Source organism: Diplotaxodon limnothrissa, linkage group LG3 (genome assembly GCF_057381915.1).
Source record: "Diplotaxodon limnothrissa isolate DT_005_m linkage group LG3, D_limnothrissa_male_GT1.1, whole genome shotgun sequence".
Lineage (NCBI taxonomy): Eukaryota > Metazoa > Chordata > Actinopteri > Cichliformes > Cichlidae > Diplotaxodon > Diplotaxodon limnothrissa.
In genome coordinates this window covers 36,689,352-36,701,158 of record NC_140598.1, presented here as the reverse complement: position 1 = coordinate 36,701,158, position 11,807 = coordinate 36,689,352, and the positions used below count along the sequence as shown (strand labels likewise).

Here is an 11,807-nt window from a genome sequence, read left to right as displayed (position 1 = left end):
GTTTTTACTATTTCTTTTCCATATGGGTACACACACACATACATACATATACATATCTGCCTGTGAGTATATTTGTCTGAATCTGACTTTGAATCTTCCCTTTTTTCTTATGTCCTCTTCCCTGTCTCTAAAACAGTAGTCGTCTCTCAAAAAACAAATACCGTTATAACTTTAAATGTACCTGAGAATCGAGGCTGTTAGACTCACAGCTTGGAGACTTGAAGTAACTTTTCAACACTGATGTATCACCAGTTTTTGTTCTGTTAGCTACGGGAAGAAACTTTGTTTTTGTGCATTTTGGGCATATCAAAGATAAAAATGATGTTCAAGAATATTTGGTCAACTGTATTTTATATTACAGGTGATCATTTTCAAAACTGGCGTCAATTAATATTTTTACCATCTTCAAACTGAGCTGTCATTTGTTTTTCAGGTTAAACTCACGGTCCACTTCCAATCATTCTTATTCCTGGAATAAGTGAAAGGCTGATAACTCCTCCCCTCTTCTTCCTAAAACACAGCAGCTCCACACTAAATGTATTTCCTTGTTCCCTCCCCTTTAGATCTACAGTTTGAAGATGGGTGTAACCAACATGTGGTGACGTGTAAGAGCTGACAGGCTCCATTCACTTGTTGTTGAGATCAGTGCTCAGACTAGTTTCAGTTATACGGAAGAGAAACTCACACAGTCACTGACACTGAGAGGAGAAATGGCGCAGAAAGGAGTTCAGCTGGACCGAGAAACAATTTCTTGTTCGATCTGTTTGGATCTACTGAAAGATCCGGTGACTATTCCCTGTGGACACAGCTACTGCATGAACTGTATTAAACATTTCTGGGATGAAGAGGACAGGAAGGGAATCCACAGCTGCCCTCAGTGCAGGAAGACTTTCACACCGAGGCCTGTCCTGGAGAAAAACATCGTGTTAGCAGCTTTAGTGGAGCAGCTGAAGAAGAGTGGACTCCAAGCTGCTCCAGCTGATCACTGCTATGCTGGACCTGAAGATGTGGCCTGTGATGTCTGCACTGGGAGGAAGCTGAAAGCCATCAAGTCCTGTTTAGTCTGTCTGGTCTCTTACTGTGAGAAACACCTCCAACCTCACTATGATGTAGCTCCATTGACGAAACACAAGCTGGTGGCCCCCTCCAAGAAGCTCCAGGACAACATCTGCTCTCGTCATGATGAGGTGATGAAGATTTTCTGTCGTACTGATCAGCAGAGTATCTGTTATCTCTGCACGATGGATGAACATAAAGGCCATGAAACAGCCCCAGCTGCAGCAGAAAGGACTGAGAAGCAGAAGGAGCTCGAGGTGAGACGACTAAACATCCAGCAGAGAATCCAGGAGCGAGAGAAAGATGTGAAGCTGCTTCAACAGGAGGTGGAGGCCATCAATGGCTCTGCTGATAAAGCAGTGGAGGACAGTGAGAAGATGTTCACTGAGCTGATCCGTCTCATGCAGAAAAGAAGCTCTGATGTGAAGCAGCAGGTCAGATCCCAGCAGGAAACTGAAGTGAGTCGAGTCAAAGAGCTTCAGGAGAAGCTGGAGCAGGAGATCGCTGAGCTGAAGAGGAAAGACGGCGAGCTGGAGCAGCTCTCACACACAGAGGATCACAACCAGTTTCTACACAACTACCCCTCACTGTCAGCACTCAGTGAGTCTACACACTCATCCAGCATCAATATTCGTCCTCTGAGCTACTTTGAGGATGTGACAGCAACTGTGTCAGAGACCAGAGACCGAGTACAGGACATTATGAGAGACAAATGGGCAAGCATATCACTAAGAGTCACTGAAGCGGATGTTTTACTGTCATCAACACAACCAGAGCCAACAAACAGAGCTGGATTCTTAAGATATTCACGTGACATCACACTGGATCTAAACACAGCACAGAGAAATGTGGTATTATGGGATGGTAATAGAAAAGCAAAAGCAATTGAAGAAAATCAGTCTTATTCTGATCATCCAGACAGATTCACTAAATGGTTTCAGGTTCTGAGCAGAGAGAGTCTGACTGGACGTTGTTACTGGGAGGTAGATTGGAGAGGGGGAAACATTGATATAGCAGTCTCATACAAGGATGTCAACAGATCAAGGACATCATTTGGATATAATGGTAAATCTTGGGCAGTACGCTATGACACAGATGATGGTTATGAATTTTGGCACAATAAAGTTCAAACTCTTCTTTATGGTCCTGAATCCTCCAGAGTAGGAGTGTACCTGGATCACAGGGCAGGTATTTTGTCTTTCTATGATGTCTCTGAAACCATGACTCTCCTCCTGAGAGTACAGGCCACATTCACTCAGCCGCTCTATGCTGGACTTTTATTATTTGAAGGAACCACTGCAGAATTCATTAAACTGTAAAAGACAGAAGAGGCAATTAGTATAAATATGTCTTTCACTTCCTGTTTCATTTTTATGGTTTCATCTTCACATAGATCATCTGCCAGTCACACTTTATGACTCTATTTTTACATCTTATTAATTGTTTTCTAGTTAATGCTTGACTGTTTGATTTGACGCTACTCACTGTGTCTGTCTAGCTAAAGAATCTCTCACTGCTCATGATTTTTAGTCATTTCAAGAATATTTTCCCATCTTTACTGATTTTGTGTTTGAACAAACTGAAGGTCTAAATCAAAGATGAAGGTCTAAATCAAAGATGAAGGTCTAAATCAAAGATTTGATTTAGATTTCAAAGATGTTCAGGAAACAGCTTGTTGGAAATTTTACCTTTAATAAAACTTCATAAATGTAGCTTATTCTTGTTCATGGACATAGTTTTATACAATTGGAAACAATTGGAATTATTATTTTTTTCCTCTAATCATGCCTATTCATGATATAGAAGTCAACAGTAACACAACAGGACTACTGTGTCATTAAACTTCATGTTACTCTTGTAATTGGGAAATCTGTAAAACTGTATGTAATATTCCTGTGTTATTTTCTCTTGGCTCATTACTGTTGTTTGTATTGTTAATTTTGTTCTGTCAAGTTAACGTATACTAACAAAATAAAATGAATATTGATGGAGTCATGTTCTTTGAACAGAGACACAAATTTAATGCAAATGAAACACTAGTTTTAAAATAAGCTGAAAATATATATATCTACTAACTAACCAAAATTCTCAGACAAATGTTAGCTGGATCATAAAATTGATATCAGAGGTTCCACAAGAAAAAAGAAACATAAACAAATTTTATGAATTAGCTTGCATAAATAAGAAAAGTGGTTTGTTTTATTTTTAATGTTTTTAAAAATTAAATATCTAAAAATCTTGTTTGAAAAAAGTGAAAACAATAACAAAGGTCTTTAAATATTACAAATTTAACTTGATCTACTCTTGAGCAATTAAAACTTGTAGAACACTTAGACAAATAGGTCATTGCTGTGTAAATTAATATGTAAAATTAGCACTTAAAAACATGTATTTAAAGTGCCCACGTAAGATCAGAAATATAAAAGTAACTAGAAAAATTTGCATTTCCTGCGAAAATGCTGTGTGGATGCCTTAATGCTGAAGATGTCTGCAGAAAAAAGCTGAAAAAGTTGAAAAAAAAATGTTGCCCTGAGCAGGATTCGAACCTGCCCCTTCTGATCTATGGGCAGGTATTTAGCTCACTGAGCCAAACTCATTCTCACAAAGAGGAGGTTTAGAGATTGACAATTGTGCTGAAATGAGCAGAAGAGGCTGAGAATTGTGCTGATAAGAGGTGAAAAGGCCAAACACTTGGCAGAAAAGAGGTGAATCAGAAGAATTTCTGCTGAAAAGAGGTAAAGAAGCAAAAAGATGAGCTGAAAAGAGGTGTAGAAGCAGAAGTGCTTGCTGAAGATGGCTGTATGTGTAATGACACACTGGAGAGTGTCAAGAAAGCAGAGCGCGTGCAAGCAGGGAACATGTCACAGGTAGGATTTGAATCTCTGCCACCGGGTCTAACGGCAGCTTCCCTACCCTCTGAGCCAAATGAGTTCTGGTCACAAGCAAAGATATGATGAGAGGGAAAATGTGCACTGTGGAGCAGAAGAGTGCAGAAAAGAGGTGAAGAGGAAGAACTTTGTTGTGAAATGAGGTAAAGAAACTGAAATTTGTGCTTAAAACAAGTGAAAAAGCTGAACTCTGAAATCCAGCGAAAACAGCAGAAGAGGCTGATATTTTTCAGCTACTCATTGAGCCAAACTGGTTCTCACGTAACTGAAAAAAGGTGGAAAAGCTTAAAATTCTAATGAAAACAGCCGAAGAGGCTGAGATTTGTGCTGATAAGAGGTGAAAATGCTGAACCAATCAGAGGTACTGCTTCTGTCTGCTTCATCAGGCTGTGTACTTGTATGTATTTCTGCCATGGACTGTTAACAAGAATCTAAGGTCCACATCAGAAAAGCTGCTAAAATCATTAAACTTTGCAGAATTGTAGTAAATTAGCAATATAAATTACAGTTCTGTGATAGTGTATAAATTTGTAGTGAAAAAAAAAATGTTGAACAAGGTGGGATTGAACCCACGACCTTTGGTCTGAAGATCCGTTTCATTACCAATCACGCCACCTGGAAAGGGGGCTGGCGCTTTGAAAAAAAGGGTGATCAGCAGTCAGAATTAGATCGCGGTGAGAGGCGAAAAACGCCGTTTTTTGGAGTTACAAAACGTCGTGTAACTCAAAAACTAGGTGGGATAGAAGCATAATTCTTGCACTGGGTGAATCAGCGGACTTTGGTGTACTTTGACTGCGATTTACATAGCTCTTTGTATCTCCGTCGCGGAGATATGACGAGAGAAGAAACGGCTTCATTTTCGGGGTTTGAAAAATGAGAGGACAGATTTCCACCCCTCAAACAAGTCTAACTCATCGCAGAACGGTAATAGGTGAGAAGATAATTCTTGAATTGTGAGCGTCAGGAGTGTCTGAAGATATACGGGGACAAGCCTCATGTCTTAACTTTGCTTCGTTAAGGAGATATGACAATTTGAAAATGCCTTCAGTTTCAGTATTTCAGCTCTGAGTTTCACAACCTCCCCATAGACTTTGAATGGGGAGTTTTTAGACCTTGTGTCACTTCGAGGCAAATTGTGAAAAAACCGTAATTCTCACAATAATTATAGTGACACTGTCTTAAAGCCAGCAAAAATACCTACGTTTTGATGTATAATTTGTGGAAGTTGAGTGGAAATTGAGCGAGTAGCAAGAAGTTGTTCAGACATGAAGAGAAAATTCAGAACGGACGAGTGTGCACTGTGAGTTAATTGCATAGCAACCATAGCAACGCATGTATTTTCTGAAAAATCACAATTTTGCAACTGAAAACTCAAAGAGGGATAAGATTAAAACGGTAGAAGATCTGAAAAAGCTGAATCACACAGGAATAGCCCAATCATCAGTGTTTCATCTTGTTCTCTCTATAAACTTCACAAGATGCTCGGTTGAACTTTCCCTCCTCCGAGGTAAACTTTTATTAAACTCTTAATAAACAGTCATGAGTCTCCGGTTCTCACCTTCCGGTGTTACACTCTCAAGACCCCGGGTGGAACACACAGGTAAATGCAATTCCCATTGCTACATCCCTTTTCTTTTACAAAGACAATGAACTATTCATAAGTTGAGAACTCAATTTGCAACTGGAACAAAACTTAGACATGACATTTCTTTGTTAGACACAATTTTCTTCAAAAATAAAAATTCTTTCTTCCACTTACTTTTTTAGCTTTCTTTCTATTTTCCTTTAGTATTACTTTTATTCATTTTTCCCGTTTTGTTTCTCATTTCCTTATTTTTATTTTTTTTTCTTCCAAACAAGTAAACAGATCACAAAGCCATAACTCAAAATATTATCACAGATGTTCTGCTCTGTTCTCTAACCAGTAAACAAATCACAACATATAACTCAAATGTCGTCACAGATTTTTTTTTTCTTTTGTCTTTCCTCTGACAAGTAAACAAATTACAGCGTATAACTCACAGATTACCCCTTAATTGCATACATAGTCCTTCAAATATCCAGGTTGTTGTACTACCCGTCCTGACCTGGTAGTGCTGTTTTGTGTGTTCTCTTTGCTCTTTGTCGGCACAGTAATGTTCTGCCCCTCAGGCTGGAGATGTGCTGACATGTCTTTTTTGACCTCCGTAGCTCGCCTCAGATGGGGACGATTCCTTCTGAGGACTCTGCCGTTGTCCAACTCCACATCATAGGATCTGTTTCCCAGAGTGTTACACACTCTAGCCTTGGTCCATAAGTTGTGTGGTTCAAAAGGTTGGACTCGCACCAAGTCCCCTGGGTTTAATGTGTCCATGTCCTTCGCTGTCTTGTTGTAGTACTTTGTTTGTCTCTCTCTGTTTTTCATCAGTGCTAACTTGTTGTCAGTCACTGTGGGTTGCAACAATCTGTCTCCTATTGGGAGAAGTGTCCTCGTCCTCCTGCTTAACAGTCTCTGTGCAGGGCTGGTAGTTAAACCTTGTGTTGGGGTGTTTCTGTGGTCCAATAAGGCCAAATATGGATCCTGTCCAGCCAATTTCGCCTTTTTCATGAGTCGTTTGGCAGTTTTAACGGCAGACTCAGCTTTGCCGTTGCTCTGCGGATAGCCAGGTGATGAGGTATGGTGTCGAAATTCCCATTTCCGGCTGAAGTTGGCAAACTCTGTTGAGCTGTACTGGGGCCCGTTGTCAGAAAAAACAATATTTGGGATTCCCTGACGTGCGAAATGAGCCTTTAGTTTCCTAATCACAGTACTCGACTTGGTATCAGGTAGATAATCTATCTCCCAAAAGTTGGAGTAATAATCAACAGTTATTAGGTAGTCCCTACCCTCAAAGTTGAATAAATCTGTCCCCACTTTGGTCCATGGTCTAGTGGTCGGCTCGTGTGGTTTTAGTGTCTCTTTCTGTTGTTTTGCATCCACAGACCGACATATGTCACATGTAGCGATGTACTTTTTGATGTGGTCGTTCATACCGTGCCAGTAGACGCAGTCTCTAGCTCTCCTGAGGCACCCTTCTGTGCCGATGTGTGTTGAGTGAATTCGCTGGGTTATATCTGCCTGCAGTGCTTCTGGAATCACCACTCTCTCTCCCTTGAAGACCAATCCATCCCGTGTGCTCAGTTCATCCTGCAAAGATTGGAACTGGGTTATTTCAACAGGTACATCTTTCTTACAGGCCGGCCACCCCTTTTGTATTGCTTTTATCAGCATTTGTAGTGTGTGGTCGGTTCTCGTCCCTGCCCGTATTCTGTCCATGCTTTCTGTTGAAACAGGTACATAGTCCACCATGTTGACACATTCTGTCTCCAACTCTGTCTGGCTTTTGATGCTATCCTGCAGGTAGGCCCTACTCAGCGTATCAGCAAGTAGCATGTCACGGCCTGGAACATATGTTATGGTTATATCATATTTTTGCAGCCTTAATAGCATCCTTTGCAGTCTCTTAGGTGCATGTAACAGTGGCTTTTTAATAATGTTCTCGAGTGGCTTGTGGTCTGATTGCACTCTCACAAGACGACCATATGTATATTGGTGGAATTTCTCCATCCCAAACACAATAGCTAAGCATTCCTTTTCAATTTGTGCATAACAAGATGGCGCCAGTGTTCACGGCAAGCCGTCTCCTCCATTTTTGTTTGTTGTTTATTGTCCTTCTCTCTATGTGCTGCCCTGATGTCTCCACGTTACTTGTCTATGATCGCCAAACTCTTTTGAATCTCCGGCCTTTGGACTACCAGACACAAGATTTTAAATGGAGATCTGACGATCCTCCTCCGCTTTCGAAGGACTTTCCTGATTACCTCCGCCACTTACCATCTACCTTCTCTCAAAGGAAATGTTCACGGAGAAGGGGTCAACGTGGCGGCATCCGTGTTCGTATCAAGGCCCTTTTAAAGTCCTATGTTGCAATAAATGATCGCTATTCTACAAACATTTTGTCATGTATTTCTGCCCTCCGAGACCATGCTAACTTCAGACTGTTCTGTCATCGCTGGATTCGCCCTGTCGGACCTTATGGTTACCTGGACCTCCCAGCTGATCTTCCACCCGGTCGGTGCTGGGTGCGGTCCTCCAGAGGAGGCGCGAATCTCGGCAACCTTCGCCTGCTGCGGCGTTCTCCTACCAGTAACAGTGTGACCACTCTCCGTATGGCCTTATTAAATACAAGGTCACTGACGAATAAGACTTTTATTTTAAATGACCTTATTCTATCGTCGGGACTGGATTTCTTATTCCTGACGGAAACTTGGCTTCGCCCCGGCGAACTTTTTCCCTTCTCGGAGCTGCTCCCACCTGACTATGCTTTTATTAGCTCACCCCAGACCACTGGAAGAGGTGGAGGGCTAGCTTCAGTTTTTAAAAACAAACTTCGATGTCGGCAGCTGCCACCTGTTCTGTACCGCAGTTTTGAGGTGCAGTTATTGGAAGTGAACTGCGTCCCCTCCATCCTCTGCGCTGTGGTGTATCGTCCCCCGAAACTTATTAAGGATTTTCTTCCAGAATTTGCTGATCTACTGGGGAGCCTAGTGCCACGTTATGACCGTATATTAATTGTTGGTGACTTCAACATTCATGTTTGCTGTGAGGACAGTTCGCTAGCTAAGGATTTCCTCGCTCTTATTAGCACCCTCAATTTCACCCAGTGGGTAAGTGAACCAACTCACACTAAAGGTCATATACTTGATTTGGTACTATCTTATGGTCTGGATATTTGCATCACGGACATAGAGGACTTTGGGATTTCAGATCACTTTCCGGTTTTGTTTAATACTGTAGCGAGCGATGTGGATTTGAACAGTGATGGCCCTGTGCGGCAATCGCGCACGATTAACTCCCAGTCAATCGCCCACTTCATTGATGCTTTCCTTGACTCTCCCCTCTCTGATGCTAACTGTAATGGGGTTTTATCAGCGGATGAGCTTGCTAACCTCTTTTATACTACATGCGCTGACATCCTTAATTCTGTGGCACCTCTGAGAATTAAACGTGCCAAATCCTCACAACCCTGGCTAAATGATACTACTCGCGCCCTTAGGCGTGAATGTCGTCGTGCTGAAAGAAAATGGAGGAAAGACAAACTCCACGTCTCTCTGGACATCCTCCAAAATTGTCTATCTAAGTATCAAAAGTCTGTTAAAGCTGCCAAATCTGCCTTTTTGTCTAGCATTATTATGACTAATAGCCACAACCCCCGAGCACTTTTTAATACTTTTAATTCTGTGATAAACCCTTGCACTACCACTTATAGGGATGCCTCCCCTGCTCTTTGTGATAAATTCTTAAAGTATTTCTCTGATAAAATCTCAGCTCTAAGGGCTTCTCATCCATCTCACCCATCATCAGTTTTAGACCCAGTTCCAGCTTCTGAATGCTTGACTGTCTTTCAACAGTTTGAGCCAGTGTCTTATTCTGCTTTAAAAGATATAATTGATCATCTCAAAATCTCTGGTTCCCCGCATGATATTCTTCCTTCTCGTTTCTTTAAGGAAGCTTTACATGTTATTGGTCCTTGTATCTTATCTCTGCTGAATGCATCATTGTCATCAGGTTGTGTACCGTCTGTCTTTAAGCATGCTGTTGTGCAACCTATTATGAAAAAGAAAAATCTTGACCCTAATGCTCTCACTAACTACAGGCCGATCTCTAAACTCCCTTTTATTTCCAAAATATTGGAAAAGGTAGTTCTAAAACAACTTCAGGCCTTTTTAGATGCAAATGGTATTAATGAAAAGTTTCAGTCTGGTTTTAAACCTCGCCACAGCACAGAGACAGCCTTACTTAGAGTTTTTAATGATCTTCTTTTAACTGTAGATTCTGGATATTCTGTGGTCTTAGTTTTACTTGACTTGTCTGCTGCTTTTGACACGGTTAATCACAACATTCTTCTATCAAGATTGGAACATGTTGTTGGTCTCAAAGGTACGGTTTTATCTTGGTTTAAATCCTATCTCTCAGAGAGGTCGTTCTCTGTTGCTATGGGGCAACACTCCTCGGCTTCTGCCCCTATTTATTGTGGTGTGCCTCAAGGGTCCGTGCTCGGTCCTGCTCTTTTCTCTTTGTACATGTTGCCGTTGGGATTAATTTTTAGAAAACATAACATCTCCTTTCACTGTTATGCCGATGATATCCAGATTTATTTACCTTTGAAATCCGATGTGACTGCTTCTTTGCAACCTCTGTTCAACTGTTTGCATGAAGTAAAAATTTGGTTATCACATAATTTTCTTACATTGAACGAGAATAAGACCGAAATCATAGTCTTTGGTAGTCACACTCCGCTAGACCAGTTAGCTGACGCCCTAGGCCCTCTCGCTAGCCATCTTTCGTCCACTGTAAGAAACCTCGGAGTGTTCCTGGATGGCTCTTTTAAACTCGAGAAACAGGTGTCCACTGTGGTAAAAAACAGCTTTTACCAGTTGCGTCAGATTTCCAAAGCAAAGCCGTTCCTTCCTTTAAAAGATCTTGAAAAGCTTATCCACGCATTTATTACATCCAGATTGGACTACTGTAACTCCCTCTACTCGGGCCTCCAACACTCCTCTCTTTGCCGGCTCCAGTTAATTCAAAATGCAGCTGCGCGTCTTTTAACAGGTACGAGAATTCATGAACACATAACTCCAATTTTAGCCAAATTACATTGGCTCCCTGTTAAATATCGTATAGATTTTAAAATTCTTTTGTTCACTTTTAATATTTTGAATAATTTAGCGCCCAGTTATCTTTCTGATTTACTCCATTCATACAATCCCAACAGGGCACTTAGATCATCCAACCATAGGCTCCTAGCACAACCTAGGACTCGAATGAAGTCGAGAGGCGACCGGGCCTTTGCATCCGTGGCACCCAGACTCTGGAATAACCTCCCCGTTCATATTCGCACTGCCGAGTCTATCCAGTCTTTTAAATTACGTCTTAAAACTTATTTTTTTACTTTGGCTTTTGATTCTGTCTAGTTGGCTGTTTTAGCTTGTTGCGTTGTTACCTATTGTTTGTTGTCCTCTTCTATTGTTTGTTTTAACTGTCTCATGTTTTTATTGACTGTGAAGCACTATGGTCAACACTGTTGTTTTTAATATGTGCTATATAAATAAATTTTGATTTGATTTGATTTGATTTGATAACCTCGTTCAGTGAGCGTCAATGCACGACTTGCAAATGCCACTGGTTTTCCATGTTGAGTCAGAGCTGCTCCCAGTCCTGTCTCGCTGGCATCACACTGCAGCGTCAGCTCTTCTTCAGGGCTGTAATATTTCAAAACTGGGACTTGTGTTAGTTTTTCTTTCAGTCTTTTAAATGCATCTTCCTGCACGTCTGTCCACTCCCATAGGCTATCTCTGTGCGTCAGTTGTCTGAGAGGCTCACAGTCGTCTGACAGATGCTTGTAAAACTTTGATAAATAGTTGACCATTCCAACTAGTCTCTGCACCCCTTTTATGTCAGTTGGTGCTGGCATTTCTGTGATGGCCCGTACCTTCTCTGGGTCAGCGCTCAGCCCCTCTGCTGTGAGTAGATGTCCGATGTATGGTACTTCCTGTCTTCTAAGCTTGAGTTTTTCCACATTTAATTTGATGTTTCTCTCTCTGCAGCGTTCCAGGAAAAGTCTCAGGTTTCTGTCATGATCCATTTCTGCCAACTCAGTCGTCTCTCCTTTTCCAGTGATCAGGATGTCATCAGCAATGATGTATGTGCCTGGCAGGTTCTCTAATGCTTGCATCAGTTTGCGCTGAAAGACCTCTGGCGCTGGGCTGATCCCCATCGGCATTCTCAGCCAACGAAAGCGACCAAATGGTGTTGCGAATGTCGTGAGATGGCTTGACTCTTCT

At 41.5% G+C, this 11,807-nt stretch overlaps 1 protein-coding gene across 1 annotated transcript; it reads left to right on the top strand.

Moving 5' to 3' along the window:
- Positions 1 to 705: 705 nt before the first annotated feature.
- Positions 706 to 2,382, top strand: LOC146635623 (tripartite motif-containing protein 16-like). Its single transcript, XM_085350602.1, has one exon. The coding sequence runs from the start codon at positions 711 to 713 to the stop codon at positions 2,373 to 2,375; it is 1,665 nt and encodes a 554-aa protein (XP_085206728.1). The 5' UTR covers positions 706 to 710; the 3' UTR covers positions 2,376 to 2,382.
- The last annotated feature ends 9,425 nt before the right edge of the window (positions 2,383 to 11,807 follow it).

Bases quoted from the DNA above. Each gene is read 5' to 3' on its own strand.
- LOC146635623 (XM_085350602.1), top strand. From the start codon at position 711: ATGGCGCAGAAAGGAGTTCAGCTGGACCGAGAAACAATTTCTTGTTCG.